The sequence below is a fragment of the Dictyostelium purpureum genome (genome assembly GCF_000190715.1).
Source record: "Dictyostelium purpureum unplaced genomic scaffold DICPUscaffold_222, whole genome shotgun sequence".
In the NCBI taxonomy this organism is placed as follows: Eukaryota; Evosea; class Eumycetozoa; order Dictyosteliales; family Dictyosteliaceae; genus Dictyostelium; species Dictyostelium purpureum.
Window position 1 is genome coordinate 12,713 of NW_003519558.1, and position 21,160 is coordinate 33,872.

Consider the following 21,160-nt stretch of genomic DNA (forward strand, 5'->3'; position numbering starts at 1 on the left):
GTTAGTATTTCCTGTTAGATTTAAAACTCCTTTAACATGCGTCCCAAAGTTGTTAGAAAGGCTAGATATAAATGGAATAGGGTTAGAGGATTAATTCAGATTTTATTTAATTTTCTAAAATATATGATCTTTTTTTTTTTTTCTCATTGTAAAATAATTGTTTTGGGCATACTGAAGCTGATTTGAATATTATAAATTTTTATTCACCAATAGATACAGATAATAACTCTATTATATATTCAAACCCAATATTTCAAATTTACAAAAGAAAAAAAAAAAAAAAAAAAAAAAAAAAAAAAAAAAAAAAAAAAAAAAAAAAAATTTTTTTTTTTTGGAATCCCTTTTTTTTGGAAAAAAAAAAAATTTGGAATCCGGGGTTTTGGTTTTAAAAAAAAAAAGGGGGGGGGGTTTTTTTTAGGGAAAAAAAAAAAAAATTAATTTTATTTCTTTAAAATAATTTACAATTAAATTAATAACTTAATTCAAATGAAATTTTTATATAAAATAATTAAAATAAATTTTTAATGGTAAATATTGTTCGCACCCCCCACAAAATAATTATAATTATAATTTATAAATAATAGATAATAACAATAATTATTTTTTTTTTTGTTTTAATTTTTTATTTTTTTTTTTTCTTGTTAAAAAATATTATCTATCAAAATTGTTTTGAACAACAAATTGAATCCCAAGCAGTTTTTAATAACCCCACTTAACCCAATAGCCCCAAAAAAAAACAATAATTTTAATAATATTAAAATATCAACTACCCTTATAATTACCAATTTTTTTTATTTATTTTTTTTTTATTTATTTATTTTCAATTTTAACCACACATTATTATTGTAATTGTTTATAAGAAAAAATATATAGTGAAGTGTGTTAAAAGAAACAGTTATAACGATTGAGTGGGAAAATGTTATTTGATTTTTTTAAATTATTGTAAAAATTAAAATTAAAATTAAAATTAATTTTATTTTTTTTTTTCAATTTTTTTTTTTTAAAAATAATGGGGTTTTAATGATAATTAACATGCAGTTTTTTAATTTCAAAAGATTTACATGAAAAAAAAAAAAAAATATTGTGGTATTGTTGTTACAGCCCCCATATCTCAAAAAACTAAATTGGAAAAGAAAAAAAATATTTGTATATATTATTTTTTTTTAATATTATTATAAAATTATTTAATTTAATTTAATATTTATTTTTTTTTAATTTTTTTTTTAATTATCTTTGTTCAAAAAAAAGGTATAAAAAGAAAATATTTTTATTTCATTATTCATCAAGATGGCTCAACAATAAATAAAAAAAAAAAAAAAAAAAAATTAATAAGTCTCAGTCATGACTTCTTCAAATAATAATTATTACTAGTAAACTTATAGTTATTGTTTGTGTAATTATATTCACAATAGTCAATATGTCTATTGTGTGTTTATTATATTAGCTGCACTTTTTCAATCATTGAAAAAGTGTAACTTTAAGGAACATGTCTCGAACTTAGGGAAAAAAAAAAAGTTAAAAAAAATAAAAAAAATAAAAAAATTAATAAAAAAAAATAAATTAATTAATAAAACTTTTCCTGTAATCAATGGCTAAACTGCGTCTTGTGTTTTCGTCCTCCTTGGTGCCTAAGTCTAACATTTTACCACCCTCTAGATAAATGTTGCTTATCATTAAAAAAAAAAAATATAAAAATAAAAATCAAACAAAAAAATCACCAAAAAAAAAATTCACAAAAACAATAAAAAATCATAAAAAAAATAAAAATAATCAACAATTTAAATAATGTATCTATTTATATAATTATATATAAAAAATAAATATAAAATAAAAAAAAAAAAGAAAACAAGAAAAATAAAAAAAAACTAAAAAAAAAAATAATAAAAAACAATAATATAATAAATAATTACATTTTTAAAAAATAAAAAATAATGATCCGCCCAAAGCCTCCAGGTTCTCTCCTATGTCCGCAGATTGATAGGTGCCTCTCCTTATGAAGCCTGTTAATACACATCCAACTGTTTTCCGATTATGGTGACTCCCAAAAAAAAAACTTTATAAATTATCACAGCCAAAGAAAAAGTATATGCTCCATGTTAGGTATTCTCTAGTATTTGCTATCCCCCTATCCCAATACATAAATTTTTTAAATAAAATTATTGATAATTTATAAAAAAAAACATTATAGTTTATTTTATTTTTCTTTTAATATTTGTAAATTTTGTTTAAAATTTAATAATCAAAAAAAAATGATTGTATATATTAATATTTTTGTATTTTTTTTTAAAATTTTATTTTTTATTATTTTTTTTATTTGATTATTTAGTATATTTTAAATTTCTTTGAATTGCTTCTTTTGTTTTCTTTGGGAATGATTTTTGTTTAATATAACCTGGAGCCACTTCAGATAACCATTCAAATTTGATATCGGTAACAGTTCTAATATAATTTTCAGAGGTTAATACAAATTCATTGTAGATAACCCATTCAGGTTTACGAGTGAGACCAGTTGAAGGATGGAAGATAACTTGTTGTTCATCACCAAGAGTGAAATAAATATTTTTCTTTTCAAGTTTGGCGACTTGCATAAAGAAACCAGCAACTAAACATTTTTTAATATTTTGATAGTATTGACGACTATTTACATCACCACTAACCAATTGTAATTTGAATCTTGTAAGAATTCTTGCTAATTGAGAACGAACACTATCAGCTTGTTTGAGGGCACGATGATTTAAAAAGTTTTCATAACACCAGGTTGGATCTTCACCATTCTTTTTGAAGGCATGATAAACATTGAGAAGAGTAAGATGATCACCATCGAAATGATCAAAGTTCTTTTTAGAAGCATCAGCCTCTAATCTATTATCTTTTGGACGCATAAAAACATTTGGTGCAGATAACATTGCGGATATAGTTAAAATTTCGTTGGAGCAACTACGTTCGCTACTTTCAATTAACATTTTACTGAGTTGTGGATCTAATGGGAACTCTGCCATAATGGTACCAACTTTAGTTAATTGGCCTTCGTCATCTAATGCGCCCAAGAAATGAAGAACTTCAAGTGCACGAATTAATGTATCTGGTACTGGTGGATCCATGAAATCGAAATGTACTAAATCAGTAACACCTAATTTTAAGAGTTGTAATACTACAGAGGCTAAATTAGAACGAAGAATTTCTGGGTAGGTTTGTTGAATTAAATCTTCTTGGAATGCTTTTTCGGTATAAAGACGGAAACATTTACCTGGACGTGTACGACCAGCACGACCAGCTCTTTGATTAGCTGAGGCTTTAGAAATTGGTGCAACTAAAAGTGACTCAACACGTGAACGTGGATTATATGTTTTTTGTTTTGAAAAACCTGGATCTACTACATAAACGATACCATCGATTGTAAGAGAGGTTTCGGCAATATTGGTTGAAACGATACATTTACGTTCCTTGACTGAATCGAAAATTTTACTTTGTTGATAAATTGGTAAAGTGGAGTATAATGGTAAACACTTGAGTGGTGCTAAACGTCCCTCACGTACCTCTCTTTGAATTTTTGCGCAAGTATCTTCAATTTCTTCCTCACCAGTTAAAAACACTAAAATATCACCTTCGTCTTCGTGTTTGTGAATTTCGACAACAGTTCTAATTGCTGCTTCTAAATAGTCTCTTTCTGCTTTTTCTGTATAAAAAATCTCTACTGGATGTAAACGACCTGGTACCTTGATTAATGGAGCACCTTCGAAATATTTTTGAAATTTACCAGCTTCCAATGTAGCAGACATAACAATGAGTTTGAGGTCCTTACGTCTCTTTAAAATATCTTTAATTAAACCAAATAAAATATCGGTACTAAGTGTACGTTCGTGAGCTTCATCCAAAATGATAACATCGTATCTTGATAAAGTTGGATCACCCATAGATTCACGGAGTAACATACCATCAGTAAGATATTTCATAAATGTTTTTGGTGACGATAACTCTTCGAAACGAATTGAATAACCAACTTCTTGACCTAATTCGAAATCCATTTCTTCTGATACTCTTTTTGCTACACTAATTGCTGCAACTCTTCTTGGTTGTGTTACACCAACCATTTTACCTGGCGATATTAATCCTGCATCGACAACAAATTGTGGAATTTGAGTGGTTTTACCAGAACCAGTTTCACCAACTAATACTACAACTTGATTCTTTTTAACCATATTTATAAAATCTTCTTTTTGCTTCCATACTGGTAACTCTTTTCTTTTTTCTAAAATTTCATAATATCTCTTTGAATAGGTTTCTTTTTTTGGAATCCAATCGTTTATATTTAAATTAGCTTTATTATCTGTAGTACTGCTATTTGTTGATATTTCTGTAGTTTCTAATTCTTGTTTTTTCATTGCTTTTTTATTGGTATCACCTGAATCGTTTTTTCTTTTACTCATTATATTTATCTATTTTTTATTTTATTTTATTTATTATAATATGTTTATTTATTTTTTATTTACAAAACTTATATTATATATGATGATATTTAGTTGTTTATTATTTTAAAGGGTGTGTTTAAATATTATTTATTTAATAATTTATTTTAATTATTTTTAGGAATTTATTTTATAATTTTTTTATAAAATATGATACACACACACTTTTTATTAAAAAACAAAACAAATAATATTATTTATTATATCTTTATAAACAAATAAAAATAATATAAATAAAATAAAAAAAAAAAAAAATTTTCGTTTTTTTTTTTTAATTTTTTTTTTTTTTTAATTATTTTTTAATTTTTTTTTTTTGGGGTTAAAAATAAAATTTATTCATGAAAATTTTAAAATTAATTACCAAAATAAAATTTTAATTATAATTTTGGAATTGTTATTATTATAATTATGGGTTTTTATTTATTTTTTTGATTAAATTACTAAATATATCTTTCTAGGTATTATAATAATGTTTGAATAATTAAAATAGATATCAATCAAAGATAATTATTTGAATTGTTTTTTAAATTTTTATGCACTTTAAGTATATTGATAATCTAAATAAATTGAAAGTTTTGATTGTGACGATAGGTTTTGGATTAATATATTTTCGCAACGGACCAATATTAAATGTTGAAGTGATGGATATAATTTTAAAAATTAATGATCATTAATTTCAATTAATATGATCAAACACCTAATAATAGGAATTAACATAATTACCATAACAAACTTTCTTGTGGGAAATTTTAAAATTTTTATTTTTATTAAAAATTTTTAAATCAAAAAAAAAATAAAATATTTTTAATTTTTTTTTTAATTTTTTATTTATTTTTTTTAAAACAAAATTTAAAAAATGAGTGATAATAAAAAAAGAAAAAGATTAGAAACAAATAATAATAGTAATAATAATACATCATCGAATACATCTAGTTTGGTTTTTACATCGAATAAAGATACTAATAGCGGTGAAGATGCATTCTGGAAGGTATTTAGAAATAAATTTTTATTCAAATTAATATTTTCAAATTTCAAATTCAAAGAGTTATTCAGCTATGGTGATTTAATTGGTTCACGTTATATTTTTAGAGGTTTTAGTAATGGAGATGCTATTATTAGAGATAAAGTAAAAAGTGGAAATTATGAATGTAAAGATTTTCTTGATGCAATATTGATCATTTCCAGAATCACCAAAGATACCAAAGAGAACAGAGAATTCTATAGACAACTATTTTCATCAAAACAATACCACAACACATATAATGGTGATAACCATAGTTTCAGCAACTATTCATTCTGGATACAATTATTTGCAAATGAAAGCAATAGAACCGCATTTCTCGAATACAATAAACTTTTTCAAGTAGATAAAAAAAATATTTCAGTAAAATTAATTAAAAAGATCGGTATTAGCAAAAAGAACTTAAAGCTTTTAAAGATGAAACCTTTTTTAGAATCAAACGGATTTACAGTTACTGAATCGTTATCAGTATATGATATTATTGGATGTTTTGAATATTCACAACAATTCAAAGAGCTCATAAAAATTTACAAGTTTATTATCGCTGAAAACTACAGACCAAAAGAAAAATACAACGATACAGTACAACAACTAAATCACCAATTAGAAATAAATCAATTTAATACTATACAATTAGAATCAACTATTGAGAAAATATCGCAATCAAATGATCAATATTTAAAACCAATAATCCACAACATACTCAAAGTACTATATTCAATTTATAAATTAAAATTCCAAGATTTAAATCTATTTAAACCAATTGAATACTATATATTCTTTAAAGAAAAGGCTAGATTCGAACAAGTTTTTACGTATAAAAACCCAACAAAAACTAAATCCAAGTACTATAATTATCTATTCACAGTTATAAATAGTGACAGTTGCATTGAATATCAAAAAGACCTAGTTAAATCAGTATCACCATACATATCTATTTCCGAAAGGTTTTGTATTGAAAATGCCATTTTTTCAAGCAATAATTTAGAACTAATCGATCTTATGTTCAAGCATTTCGGAAACTCATGTTTTTTTTGTGATTATCAACCATATATTACAAAAACCGAGATATTAGACTACTTTTTCAATAATCATCAAAGATTAATGTTTAGGGTCAATAGTCTACTTTGGATTTTCGTCGACAACAAAGTTATAGACCATTTCGAAGAGTTAATGAAGAGTGTTTCAAGAAACTTTTTTATTAAATTGAACCCAGAATACGTGGGATATCCAATTAAAGATATTTTCGAAAGATTAGAAAGAGCACTCAACAATCCAACACTTTATACATTTGAAAGCAATAAAGATTATCCCACAAACTCTATTAATAGATATAAATCGTATTTTTTGGAACATATGAATTATTATAAACAGGATTCCGCAATATCAATGTTAGAAAAGCATATAGAAAAATATGGCATTTCAGAATACTTTGATATCGAACCAATTTTAAACACAGCAGGATTCCGTAACTGCCATAAATTCATACACTGGATCTTTCAAGACCTTTCAGACCAATATATTGAATCAAACATATCAAATGAAGAGTTAACAATTAAATCAGGTATAAATACAACAAATAATCAAAAGTATGAAATTAAAATCAAACGCTTTACTAGTTGGGAACTGCTTTTATTCTACTGTGGTCGTCCAAATATTTTATATCAAAACTTAAATTCAAATTCACAGTTAATGGAAAATTCATTAAAGTTTCTTTTTTTTAATAGAATTATTAGAGTCAATTTATTTTTAAATTTACTTGACTATATATCAAAATCAGATTTGCAAGGTGAATTTTTTAGCAAATTATTAAAAAAAGCAGCAAGGATTGGTTTAGTTTCAATTTTCAAAACCATTTCAACCAAATACGAGTATTTATATTATGAAAAAAGCGATATAAGTGGTCTTTCAATAATAAACAATAAAATTTTTTATGAACTCAAAACAAAAGGTTTTAACAGTGACCTCAGATTTTTATCTAAATACACAAGTATTTTTAAACAATCTTAAAAAGTTTAAATAAATTGTAAACAAATACATTTAATTTTTAAATAAATAAATAAAATTTTTTTTTTTTAAAATAGGTGAAAATAATATTATGTATAAATGGGAGAAATATAACTTTATTTATATAAATGACTATCAACCAGCACTTTGGTATATCTATACTTTAATACGGTTGAAAGCCCTCCATTATTGTAAATAAATTTTTGAAGAGCGTTTGGAGACAATGGCAGCAACCAAGAAGAACAAAGATAATGGCAACAAGCGAGAGACAAAAATAAAAAAGAAAAATTTAAAAAAAAAAGTAATGTTCTGGAATTACGGTATTCTAATTAGCAAATCTACACTTTGTTTTTAATTAAAAAAACCAAAGCCTTCATTAAAGAAAGTAGATAAGGGATAGTCAGCTGTTACCTCGATTAGGTATGAGACACATGTCTGTATCTCCAAAGTATCCTATCTTAACTGATCACAGCAAACTAATGCTTCAAACGACCTGAACACAAGTGTTTTAAGAAATTAATACTTGTTCAAATTTACATAATAAAATAAAATAAAATATAATATTATATGGTTAAATTAAAACCGTATGAAGGACGAAACCTTCTTCCCTAAACCAATGGAGAATAAATCTTTTATAATTCTCTTCAAACCTTTTTTTTTTTTTTCTTTAATCGGCATCTAAAATACTATATTTTCATTGGAAACCAAATAGCAAACCTATACACTATAATTATAATATTAAAAAAAATCAGTATATTTTAAATATTTACCAAATTTTGTCTTTATATGATAAAGGATTTTAAGAGAATGAAAAAAAAAAAAAAAAAATATGAAAAAAAAAACAAAAAAAAAAAAAAAAAATAGAATTAAAGTAAAACAAGAAAATAATTAAAAAAAATAAAATTTAAATTTTTAAATAAAACAAAAAAAATTAAAACCAAAAAAAAATACTGTATTATTATTTTATTATTATAGCAATAAAAAAATTTTTCATTATTACACACCACATTTTTTTAAATTTTTACACTTATTTTTTGATTTTTTTTAATTATTTTTTTTTATTTTTATTTTTAAAAATCAAATTTTTTTTATTTTTTTTAAAATTTAATCATGGATTGTAATAAAAGAAAAAAAAATGATACAGAGAACAATAACACCAGTAATAATAATATTAATAACAATAATAATAATAATAGTAGCTTAATATTAGAATCATATAAAAAACATAAAAGTACTGATAGTTCAGAATTTGATTGTAATAATACATCATCGAATGCACCGAGTTTGGTTTTTACATCAAATAAAGATACTAATAGCGGTGAAACTGCATTCTGGAAGATATTTAGAAATAAAATTTTATTCAAATTAATATTTTCAAATTTCAAATTCAAAGAGTTATTCAACTATGATGATTTAATTGGTTCACGTTATATTTTTAAAAATTTTAGTAATGGAGATGCTATTATTAGAGATAAATTTAAAAGTGGAAATTATGAATTTGAAGATTATAGAGATGTAGAATTGATCATTTCCAAAATCACCAAAGATACCAAAGAGAACAGAGAATTCTATAGACAACTATTTTCATCAAAACAATACCACAACGCATATGATGATAACCATAGTTTAAGAAACTATTCATTCTGGGTACAATTATTTGCAAATGAAAGCAATAGAACCGCATTTCTCGAATACAATAAACTTTTTCAAATAGATAAAAGAAATATTTCAGTAAAATTAATTAAAAGTATCGGTATTGGCAATAAGAACTTAAAGCTTTTAAAGATGGAACCTTTTTTAGAATCAAACGGAGTCACAGTTACTGAATCGTTATCAATATATGATATTATTGGATATTTTGAATATTCACAAAAATTCAAAGAGCTCATAAAAATTTACAAGTTTATTATCGCTGAAAACTACAGACCAAAAGAAAAACACAACGATATAGTACAACAACTAAATCACCAATTAGAAATAAATCAATTTAATACTATACAATTAAAATCAACTATTGAGAAAATATCGCAATCAAATGATCAATATTTAAAACCAATAATCCACAACATACTCAAAGTACTATATTCAATTTATAAATTAAAATTCAATGAATCAAATCTATTTAAACCAATTGAATACTATATATTCTTTAAAGAAAAGTCTAGATTCGAACAAGTTTTTACAAATAGAAAAATGGATAAAAACTCAACAAAAGACACTAAATACCTACACTATAAAGATCTATTCACAGTTATAAATAGCGACCGTTGCATTGAATATCAAAAAAACCTAATTAAATCAGGTGATTTCAAAAGGGTTTATTTTGAAGAGGCCATTTTTTCAAGCAATAATTTAGAACTAATCGATCTTATGTTCAAGCATTTCGGAAACTCATGTTATTCCTATGGCTATCAAACTATGATTAAAAAAACCGAGGTATTAGACTACTTTTTCAATAATCATCAAGAATTAATGTTTGGTGACAATAGTCGACTTTGGATGTACATCGACAACAAGGTTATAGGCCATTTCGAAGAATTAATAAAGAGTATTTCAAGAAAGTTTTTAATTAGATTGAACCCAAGAGACATGGGATATCCACCAAATATAGATGTTTTCGAAAGATTAGAAAGAGCACTCAACAATCCAACACTTTATACATTTGGAAGCAATAAAAAATATCCCACAAACTCTATTAATAGATATAAATCGTATTTTTTGGAACATTTTGATTATCCTACACAGGATTCCGCAATATCAATGTTAGAAAAGCATATAGAAAAATATGGCATTTCAGAATACTTTGATATCGAACCAATTTTAAAAAAAGCAGAATTCCATTACTCCCATAAATTCATATACTGGATCTTTCAAGACCTTTCAGATCAATACATTGAATCAAACATATCAAATGAAGAGTTAACAATTAAATCAGGTATAAATACAACAAATAATCAAAAGTATGAAATTAAAATCAAACGCTTTACTAATTGGGAACTGCTTTTATTCTATTGTGGTCGTCCAAATATTTTATATCAAAATTTAAATTTAAATTCACAGCTAGTGGATCATTCATTACAGTTTCTTTTTTTTAATTACATACTTAAAGTCAATTTATTTTTAAATTTACTCGACTATTTTTCAAAATCAGATTTTCAAAATGTAATTTTTAACAAATTATTAGAAAGAGCAGCCAATAAAGGTTTAGTTTCAATTTTCAAAACCATTTCAACCAAATACGAGTATTTATATTACGAGAAAAGCAATGTAACTGGTCTTTCAATAATAAACAATGAGCATTTTTATAGACTCAAATTGGCCGCCAGTGGTTTTGTCGGTGACCTCAGATTTTTATCTAAATACACAAATATTTTTAAACAACCTTAAAAAGTTTAAATAAATTGTAAACAAATACATTTAATTTTTTTCTAAATAAATTTTTTTTTTTTGGTGATTGTTTTTTATTTTATTTAATAATCAACCAATGGAATTTGTATTTATTGTTCAATTTTTTTTTAATTAATATTTAATTTAAAAATTATCTTTTTTTTGATTTTTTTAAAAATTTAATATTATTTATTTTTGATATTTTTATTTTTTTAATCCCACACACCATAGGAAAAAAAAATGATAACAAAAAATAAAACCAATAATAATAGTTTAAGACCATATAAAAAACATAAAAGTACTTATAGTTTAGACTTTGATTATAATAATACATCATCGAATACACCGAGCTTGGTTTTTACATCGAATAAAGATGATAAGAAAGTTGAAGATGCATTCTGGAAATTTTTAGATTTTTAACAGCTTTAGTAATGCAGACTTTGCTAGTTGGGAAGTTCTTTTATTCTATTGTGGTCGTACAAATATTTTATAATATAATTTATTTCTTTTCCGCACTTTTTTTAAATTTTTTTCAAAAGTTTTTTTTATTTTTTTTTTTTATTTTTTTAAAATTATTATACGCGGGTTTTTTTATTCAATATTTAATCATGGATTGTAATAAAAGAAAAAAAAATGATACAGAGAACAATAACACCAGTAATAATAATACTAATAACAATAACAATAATAACGATAGTTTAAGATCATATAAAAAACATAAAAGTACTGATAGTTCAGAATTTGATTATAATAATACATCATCAAATACACCGAGTTTGGTTTTTACATCAAATAAAGATACTAATAGCTGTGAAACTGTATTCTGGAAGGTATTTAGAAATAAAATTTTATTCAAATTAATATTTTCAAATTTCAAATTCAAAGAGTTATTCAACTATGATGATTTAATTATTTCATATTATATTTTTTGAACGTTTTAGTAATGGACATGCTATTATTAGAGATAAAGTAAAAAGTGGAAATTATGAATTTGAAGATTATAACGAAGTAAGATTAGTCATTTCCAAAATCACCAAAGATACCAAAGAGAACAGAGAATTCTATAGACAACTATTTTCTGCAAATCAATACAACAACACAAATGATGATAACCATAGTTTCAGAAACTATTCCTTCTGGTTACAAGTAATTGCAGATGGAAACAATAGAACCGCATTTCTCGAATACAATAAACTTTTTCAAATAGATAAAAGAAATATTTCAGTAAATTTAAATAAAAAGATCGGTATTGGCAAAAAGAACTTAAAGCTTTTAAAGATGAAGCCTTTTTTAGAATCAAACGGAGTCACAGTTACTGAATCGATATCAATATATGATATTATTGGATTTTTTGAATATTCACAAAAATTCAAAGAGCTCATAAAAATTTACAAGTTTATTATCGCTGAAAACTACAGACCAAAAGAAAAACACAACGATACAGTACAACAACTAAATCACCAATTAGAAATAAATCAATTTAATACTATACAATTAAAATCAACTATTCATACCATATCAATATCAAATGATCAATATTTAAAACCAATAATCCACAACATACTCAAAGTACTATATTCAATTTATAAATTAGAATTCAAATATTCAAATCTATTTAAACCAATTGAATACTATATATTCTTTAAAAAAAAGTCTAGATTCGAACAAGTTTTTACAAATAGAAATTTAATAATAAAGAACATAAAAAAACCTGAATACCAACACTATAGATATCTATTCACAGTTATAAATAGCGACCGTTGCATTGAATATCAAAAAAAGCTAGTTAAATCAGCATCACTACACACAGATTGTCAAAGAAAGAGGATTTATATTGAAAATGCCATTTTTTCAAGCAATAATTTAGAACTAATCGATCTTATGTTCAAGTATTTCGGAGACACATGCTGTCATTTATATCATTATCTTCAATTAATTACAAAAACCGAGATATTAGACTACTTTTTCAATAATCATCAAGAATTAATATTTAGTGACAATAATCCACTTTGTATGTACGCCGACAAAAAAGTTATGGGCCATTTCGAAGAGTTAATGAAGAGTATTTCAAGAAAGTTTTTTATTAAATTGAATGCAAGAAACTCCGAAAATTTACCAAATAAAGATGTTTTCGAAAGATTAGAAAGAGCACTCAACAATCCAACACTTTATACATTTGAAAGCAATAAAGATTATCCTACAAACTCTATTAATAGATATAAATCGTATATTTTGGAAAATCTTGATTATTCTACACAGGATTCCGCAATATCAATGTTAGAAAAGCATATAGAAAAATATGGTGGCACAGAATACTTTGATATCGAACCAATTTTAAAAAAAGCAGAATTCCGTAACTCCCATAAATTCATATACTGGATTCTTCAAGACCTTTCAGACCAATATATTCAATCAAACATATCAAATGAAGAGTTAACAATTAAATCAGGTATAAATACAACAAATAATCAAAAGTATGAAATTAGAATCAAACGCTTTACTAGTTGGGAACTGCTTTTATTCTACTGTGGTCGTCCAAATATTTTATATCAAAACTTAAATTCAAATTCACAGTTAATGGAACATTCATTAAAGTTTCTTTATTCTAATAATAATAAAGTCAATTTATTTTTAAAATTACTTTACTATATATCAAAATCAGATTTGCAAAGTGGAGTTTTTAACGAAATATTAAAAAGAGCAGCAGAGATTGGTTTAGTTTCAATTTTCAAAACCATTTCAACCGAACACGAGTATTTATATTACGAGAAAAACGATGAAACTGGTCTTTCAATAATAAACGATGAGCATTTTTTTAAACTCAAATTGGCCAGCGGTTTTATCAGTGACCTCAGATTTTTATCTAAATACACAAGTATTTTTAAACAATCTTAAAAAGTTTAAATAAATTGTAAAAAAATACATTTAATTTTTTTCTAAATAAATAAATTATTTTGTTATGGTGAAAAACTTTTTATTGTAAAGTCTATTAGCGCTGTTTCTCCTGTAGTACCACTATTACTATTACCACCACTATTATTTTTTGATTTTATTTTTAAATAAATATAATTTGGACAATGCTATGTGTTTTTTAATAAATTTTTTTATTTTTTTTATTTTAAAAATTGAAATATATCATATTTTATAATAATATTATAATAAAAGTATTAACTTCATTGTGTGTGGTTTTATTTTTTTTTTTTTTTTTTTATTTTAATTTTTTTTAATTTTTTTTTAATTTTTTATTTTTTTATTTTTTCAAGGGGTGTCTGGAGCCAAAAAAACTAAAAAAAAATTAAAAAAAAAAAATAAAATTAAAAATATTTTATATGTAAAAAAAAATTTATATGTAAAAAAAAATTTGGTAAAAAAAAAAAAAATTTATTTTTTACATATAAAATATTTTTAATTTTATTTTTTTTTTTTAATTTTTTTTTACAATTAAATTTTTTTTTTTTTAACAAATTTTTTTTTTGCAAAACGTCCAGATAAATTCATTACAGACAACCCTTGTATTTTTTATTGAATTTCCTTTATATATATTTATAATTGAATTTTTAAAAAATAATCATAGTTTCATTAATAAATATTGTAAAGCTTTAAGAGTCTTTTGTTAGTAAGGTTCTTCTAGTTTCATTCAATGGTCTCTCTTATGATGTATTAAGGTTTAAAAGATTTAAAGAAATGCCACCACCAACCAATACGACGGAATTATCAAAACTTCTTGGTGCTTGGAACTACTTTAGAGATTTTATTCCTAATTATTCATAAGAATTTGGATAAGAAAAGAAACATGGGTGTCAAGGTATTACAAGATAACTAAAACTTTATTCAAAGGAACTGGTACTTGATGAAAATGAAGATATCAATCCAAAAACTCCATTGAAGATTCCAATTTATTTCAGAAGTCAAAGCTCTTGTTATCGTTCAGAACCACATGCCAGTGATACTTTCTTTAATATATGTACCCATGCAGGTTGTCAACAAGTATTCGTCCAACAGAAAATTGTGGTAAATCAAAAACAATTACTTAAGAAATAATTAATAAATGGGGAGAAAACTTTTATCAAGCACATTGGTTTAGATCACACCTTGATTGTTCCAACTGAAGAACAAAAAGTAGAATTGGTTAAAGCTCTGGGTATTGCGAATGATTTTCTTAAATTAAATGTTAAATCAAAAAGTTTTCTCTCCATTTATTAACTATTTCTTGAGTAATTGTTTTTGATTTACCACAATTAAGTTCTCCAGCAATATTATTTTTAGATACTGAAACTACAGGCCTCTCAGTAGCAACTGATGAAATCATTGAAGTTTCAATTATCGATTTATATGATGGTAGCCACTTTTATAAACTCATCAATCCAACAGCAACCGTTTCAAGTACTTCTGCATCAATCCATGGTCATACAAATAAAAGTTTACCCGGGTAATGAATATTGAACCATCGCTTATTGAATATCTTTCAAAATATCAAGAATCAGGTGCTTACATCATTGCTCATAATGAAAAGTTTGATAGAGGAATTTTAGCAAGTCAAATTGGTAAAAATGCTGCTTCTGTTCCATCCATGTTTCCTTTAATAGTGTTTATTGATTCAATTCCAATTTTTAAATTGGACGAAATGGAGGACATCGTAACCCAAACTGACCTCATCATAACAGAAAATACTCAAAAAAAATCACCAGTAAAGATTTGTCAAAAAATTAGAAGGTGGTTATTCAATGAGTTCACTTATAGAATATTATCAAATTCCAAAATCAGATAAAAGCCATTCCAGTTGTCAAGATGGTCAAGATGTTATGGATCTTATTTTATTATTAAAAAAAAAAAAAAAAATTATATTTTTATTATTTTTTTTAATAATACTCTTTATAAATTAAAAAAGGTAATAATAAAAATAAAACTATTTATTATATTTTACCTAAATTTTAAATAAAATAAAAGAATTCTTTATAATATAATACAATTTAATAAATAAATTGTTATTAAATAACTTTTTATTGTTTTTCTTTTTTTTTTTTTTTAAATATACATTTTAATCATCTGAGATATTATTATTTAAACCATCTTTATCAACAATTAAACCACTACTATAGTCATCAATACTTCTTTTTTAAACTCTATTTGTTTTGGAAACTGAGAATAAGGGTTGCAAGTTTTAAATATGATGAACATTTGGATTTAAATTTTCCTTTTTGTCTAATTATAGTTTAATTCTTGAACGTTGAATTGGAGCTTGGAAGCATGCAGGGCAGTTATCATTCTATTACTGGCAATCCCATTACCTTTACGTAATGTCTTGTTTGATTTTCGCTGATATTACATAATGGTCTGATAATTTACCTTCTTTGTACTAAGTAAACCATTATAGAGAGCTCTCATTAAAAATGATTCATAAAGATTTTGAAACAAAGCTAAAACATTATAACCTCCTTTCTACAAGTTTTGTATAGAATACAACGTCAAATTCTACAACAAAAAGCGCAAATACTTTCTTTGTTACCTTCTTTCATAATACACTTTGCAGTTTCCATAATCGATTGACTAACATAAAAATATGGTACACTAATAGATGCGAAATATTTCTTTAATGAACTTGGATCTTAATCTGGACTTTGTGGATCAAAAATGTCTTTTGATTTTCTCTTTATATTAATTAAAGTTAAACTATCTTTACCACCAACCATAATTTTATCGCCTTCATTAATTATACCCTAACTTTGTATTGACTGACAAACATTTGAATGAACATTTTTTTGAATTAAAATCTTTTCTTTTTTATTTCCTTCTAATCTTGGTATAAATGAAATTCAATAACAACTTAAAAATTCATATCAAAAAAAAAAAAATTTATATTTTTTTTTTTTTATTTTTATTTATTAATTTTAATCATGGATTGTAATAAAAGAAAAAAAATGATATAGAGAACAATAACACCAATAATAATAATACAAATAGAAATAATAACGATGGTTTAAAATCATATAAAACTATAGTTCAGCACATCAAATGTTTTATGAAATATACAATTTTTTTTATTCAATAAATAAAAATTAAATTATAAAAAAAAAATAAAAAGAAATTTCTCAACTCAATGACTTTAAAGTTATTTATTTAAAATAAATAAATAATCAAATAAATAATATTTAATTTTTTTTTTAATCAAATTTTTTTCGTATAATTATTAATTTTTTTTTTTTATTAAAAAAAATATAAAATACTATTAAAATTTTTTTTTGTTTAAATTAAACAGTAAGCATCATCATTTTTTTTTTTAATAATTCAGATTGCAATGGCTTCTAAAATTGGTAATTTTCATTTTTATTTAATTGTAAAAAATAAAAATCTATTAATTCATTTCCCAAACATATTAGCCACTTTTTATAATAATAATAAAAAAAGTGTATGGTGGGGTTATAATTTAATTTTTTTTAATTTTTTTTTTAATTTTTTTAATTAAATTATTTTTTTATTTGGGTGATGTGTTTAAAAAAAAACACATGATCACTACTTTTATGATAGCTACAGATTAAAAATTTAATAGAATGTACAAAAAAGGGAATACCGAGTTTGGATCTAATCTATTATATTAACAAAAGGAAATTATAATTAAAATTAATTAAATTTTTTTTATTTATTTCATTTTCAAAAAAAATTTAAACTCTATAAAAACTTTTTTCGAATTTATTTTCATTAAATTTATTTATTTATTTATTGCTCCTTTCAGTGTTTTTTAAATCATTATATTATATTTTTTTGTTAATAATTATATATATACATATTATTTTATATTTTAATTTACCCTTTAGAAAAAGTAAATAAAAAAAATGGGTAATTTTATTTCAAAAAAGGTAATTATCTCTTATATAACATGCATTATAAACAAAATATATACTAATTATAGCTTTATTGTTATATAGCATTGCATTTTTGAAAAAAAAGTCCAAGTTATGGAATCCAAAATTAGTAAAATGGAGACCGATATTAATAACTCAAAGCTTCGTCATTATAATAATTATAATAAAATTATTTTTTATTATTTTATTATTGAATTATATTTAGCAGCTTTTTTATACGAAAAGTTAGCTTCATCCGACACTTTGTCTGAAAAGGCAATGTGTTTTTTATATTCATTATTTGCTTCAATGATGTAAGTTTTTAATTAATATGTATCTTAATTTTTATTTATAATAGATATTAACATTTATATTATAATTTTAGAATCTACTCATTAGCTAAATTTTACAGATTATTATTTGAAAGATTAATTAAAAATAATGAAATAAAATTATTAAAATTATATGATGGTCTTGATAAATTATTTGAAGCAAGGAAAATGGAAACAGATTACGACAAGACCAAAAAGCTTCTCGAGGACTATGAATTTTTTAAAAAAAGTAGGTATTCATTTAAAAATTATATCTGTATAATGCAGTGTCTAACTATTTTTTTAGATTCCAATAACAGATACCAAGAAGAGTATCAACAACAACAACCACCACAACCACCACAAACACCACAACCACCGCAACCATCACAACCAAACCCAGGACCAAAACTAGAGGTTGAAAATTATCTTTATCGTTATCCTTTTTGTATCACTTGGAAGATTTAAAAAAAAAAGGATAAAAGTGGATAAAAAAAAAAAAAAAAAAGATAAAAAAAGGATAATAATTTATAAAATTATAAAATATTTCAATTTTATTTTAACAATTTTTTTTTTTTTTTTTACAAAAACTTTACTTTCAATGGTAGAGTCTTTTATGGGTAACATTAGAAGGTTTAAGAAATTATTTTATATTTATTAACTTGAATGAAAAAAAAAAAAAAAAAAACTTTGCTTTTAAAAAAAAAAAGAAAAACGAAAGATTAAAAAGCATTGTAAAACCTAGTGTTGATGCATTCTAGTTATTTTTTGGGTATATTTATATAGCTAATTTAGAAAATGTGTAGAATAATATGTTTTTTTTAAAAAAAATAATAGGGTTCATGAAAAACATTATAACACCATCATTGTTGTTTTTATTTTTTCGTTTTTAATATTATTTTCTTTTTTATTAATAAAAACCTCAACCAATACACAAAATATAATATTGTCATTTTATTATTAAAGAGGTGTGAATATAAGCATCAACACAAGTGAAAAATAGCACCATAATATTAGTGTTAGTATCAATATGGTTTTGTGAAGGTTTTTGAAAGGAAAATAAAAATATTATAATTAATAAAATTCAAAATTTAAAAATCAAAAAAAAAATTTTTTTAAAAAAGCGCGGATTATAATTAAAAAAAACTAAAAAAAAAAATAATAAAATGTTTAAAAAAAAATTAAAAGAAAGGCGGAAAAGAGAAAAATTGTGATGGGTGTGTTTGTGCTGTTATTTTACATCTTTTTGCAAATTTTAAAAATCGATAAAAATGAATAATTTTTTTTAAAAAAAGAGATAATTTTTTTTAAAAAAAGAGATAACTTTAAAAAAAAATTTTTAAATGAATAAGATAACGATAATGGGTAAAAACTGAGAATAAAGATAATTTTTAATCTCTAACCAAAACCAAATCCACCAAGCCCACAACAACCAAAGCAAAACCCACAACCAAAACCAAACCCACCAAGCCCACCAAGCCCACAACCAAAACCAAATCCACCACCAAACCCACCAAATCCACCACCAAACCCACCAAATCCACCAAACCCACCAAAACAACAACAACAACAACAACAACAACAACAACAACAACAACAACAACAACAACAACAACAACAACAAAAAAAACCATACATTTTATTTATTATTTTAAAATGGTGGTTTAAAAAAATTTATTATATTTTATTTTCCGATACAAGATTACTCTTTTTAGAAAATTGTGGTAATTGTATTGGAAAAATGCCAAGTGAATTCCCACCAAGTAGTAAGTTTTATTTTCTTTAAAATTTTATTTTATAACTCATACTAACTTTTTTTTAATAGAATTCCGTTGTATTATATGCGGATTTATAAATTATCCAAACACTGGCAGAAAAAATAATAAAAAAAATAAAAAAAAATAAAAAAATTATAATTATAATTCTTTTATAGGTCAATAGTAATAATAAATATAATAACAAATAATAAAAAAGAATAGACTTAAAAGAATTTATCATATCAGTTCAAAATCCACAGAGGTAAAGATCCAATCAAGGGAAAAGACCTCTTAATTAAATCAACACCAACGAATTTTTTCATTTTAATCAACTATTTGATGAATATCAGACATTGTTCTGGCCAAGCAACTATGGTATCATCGAATGGTTTTAGAAGAAGAAAAGATTTACTGGTTCATTAGAAGAAATAGAGATTTAGTGGTTCCAATACAGCAGCTTCCAAAAAACTTAATCAATTTGACACAAGTTCTGATCTTAGTAAATCCGTTATGTGCGTTCAATTGATAGTTTTTTCTATGACCAACCAGATTTCATTATTTTAAGAGCCGCTGCTTTTATTTTATTTTTATTTAAAATTTTTTTAATCAATCAAACCCATAAAAATAAAAATAAAGATAAAGATAAATTCTTTTTATAAAGTTTTTTCAATAAAAATAACCTATAACCTTATATTTTTAATACTTTATATATATTAATTAAATTGGTTTGCATTTTTTGATATACATAATGTATGTGTTTTGGGAGAAAAGAAGTTGCTAAAACTGTATATTTAAAAACCCTGTGCAATAAAAATTTTAAAAGCAACACTAAAGTGCATCCCACAATAACCGATACATACTATTCCTTATGTCAAAACCATAAACTAAAAAACTAAAAAATAATAAAAAAGAAAAAAATAACATTTTTTATTTTCTTAAATGTTTATTTATAAGTTTATATATATAATAAACTATTTTTTATTTAAAATTTTTTTTTTATATAATTTTAATTTTTGATTAATTTTGATTATCTATTTTATATACCCTAAAACCTACATGTAACGTAGTTATTATTTTTATAGCTATTTATGATTACTTTTATTATAACATTATTTGTTGCTATTCTTCTATTATTACCATTACTTCTATGAATAAATAATCTATTCCTATACCTTTTAATGATAAAAAAATTCGGATTCCCCTTATCTGACATAATCCAAACAATTCATCATTTTTACTTATCCCTTTTTTTTATTTTTAACAAGCTGTCTCTTATTTATTTAATTTTATTACTGAATCTTTTAGAAATTCCCAATGTTTTTTTTTTTTTAAATTAATTTTTAGATTTTTGGATATTATAAATAATTTGTTT

The 21,160-nt window shown here is 23.3% G+C and overlaps 8 protein-coding genes across 8 annotated transcripts; 7 read left to right on the forward strand and 1 right to left on the reverse strand.

Moving 5' to 3' along the window:
* Positions 1–2,318: 2,318 nt before the first annotated feature.
* On the reverse strand, positions 2,319–4,676 carry DICPUDRAFT_56694 (uncharacterized protein; the record flags this gene model as incomplete). Its single annotated transcript, XM_003290389.1, has 1 exon — positions 2,319–4,676. Exon 1 carries the CDS (start codon positions 4,425–4,427, stop codon positions 2,319–2,321), a length of 2,109 nt encoding a protein of 702 aa, XP_003290437.1. The 5' UTR covers positions 4,428–4,676.
* Positions 4,677–5,322: 646 nt separating this feature from the next.
* DICPUDRAFT_81155 (uncharacterized protein) lies at positions 5,323–7,693 on the forward strand (the record flags this gene model as incomplete). Its single annotated transcript, XM_003290376.1, has 2 exons — positions 5,323–7,477; positions 7,572–7,693. The coding sequence occupies 2 exons, from the start codon at positions 5,323–5,325 to the stop codon at positions 7,691–7,693; spliced, it is 2,277 nt and encodes a 758-aa protein (XP_003290424.1).
* A 911-nt stretch (positions 7,694–8,604) lies between these two features.
* DICPUDRAFT_81156 (uncharacterized protein) lies at positions 8,605–10,881 on the forward strand (the record flags this gene model as incomplete). Its single annotated transcript, XM_003290377.1, has 1 exon — positions 8,605–10,881. The coding sequence occupies one exon, from the start codon at positions 8,605–8,607 to the stop codon at positions 10,879–10,881; it is 2,277 nt and encodes a 758-aa protein (XP_003290425.1).
* A 240-nt stretch (positions 10,882–11,121) lies between these two features.
* Positions 11,122–11,301, forward strand: DICPUDRAFT_154943 (uncharacterized protein; the record flags this gene model as incomplete). The annotated part of the gene is made up of 1 exon (XM_003290378.1): positions 11,122–11,301. One exon carries the CDS (start codon positions 11,122–11,124, stop codon positions 11,299–11,301), a length of 180 nt encoding a protein of 59 aa, XP_003290426.1.
* A 188-nt stretch (positions 11,302–11,489) lies between these two features.
* On the forward strand, positions 11,490–13,776 carry DICPUDRAFT_154944 (uncharacterized protein; the record flags this gene model as incomplete). Its single annotated transcript, XM_003290379.1, has 2 exons — positions 11,490–11,767; positions 11,823–13,776. The coding sequence occupies 2 exons, from the start codon at positions 11,490–11,492 to the stop codon at positions 13,774–13,776; spliced, it is 2,232 nt and encodes a 743-aa protein (XP_003290427.1).
* A 1,067-nt stretch (positions 13,777–14,843) lies between these two features.
* Positions 14,844–15,649, forward strand: DICPUDRAFT_154946 (uncharacterized protein; the record flags this gene model as incomplete). Its single annotated transcript, XM_003290380.1, has 3 exons — positions 14,844–14,892; positions 15,097–15,285; positions 15,360–15,649. The coding sequence occupies 3 exons, from the start codon at positions 14,844–14,846 to the stop codon at positions 15,647–15,649; spliced, it is 528 nt and encodes a 175-aa protein (XP_003290428.1).
* Positions 15,650–17,711: 2,062 nt separating this feature from the next.
* DICPUDRAFT_81159 (uncharacterized protein) lies at positions 17,712–18,499 on the forward strand (the record flags this gene model as incomplete). Its single annotated transcript, XM_003290381.1, has 4 exons — positions 17,712–17,735; positions 17,805–18,034; positions 18,106–18,281; positions 18,339–18,499. 4 exons carry the CDS (start codon positions 17,712–17,714, stop codon positions 18,497–18,499), a joined length of 591 nt encoding a protein of 196 aa, XP_003290429.1.
* A 698-nt stretch (positions 18,500–19,197) lies between these two features.
* DICPUDRAFT_81160 (uncharacterized protein) lies at positions 19,198–19,936 on the forward strand (the record flags this gene model as incomplete). The annotated part of the gene is made up of 3 exons (XM_003290382.1): positions 19,198–19,241; positions 19,454–19,797; positions 19,857–19,936. The coding sequence occupies 3 exons, from the start codon at positions 19,198–19,200 to the stop codon at positions 19,934–19,936; spliced, it is 468 nt and encodes a 155-aa protein (XP_003290430.1).
* Between the last annotated feature and the right edge of the window lie 1,224 nt (positions 19,937–21,160).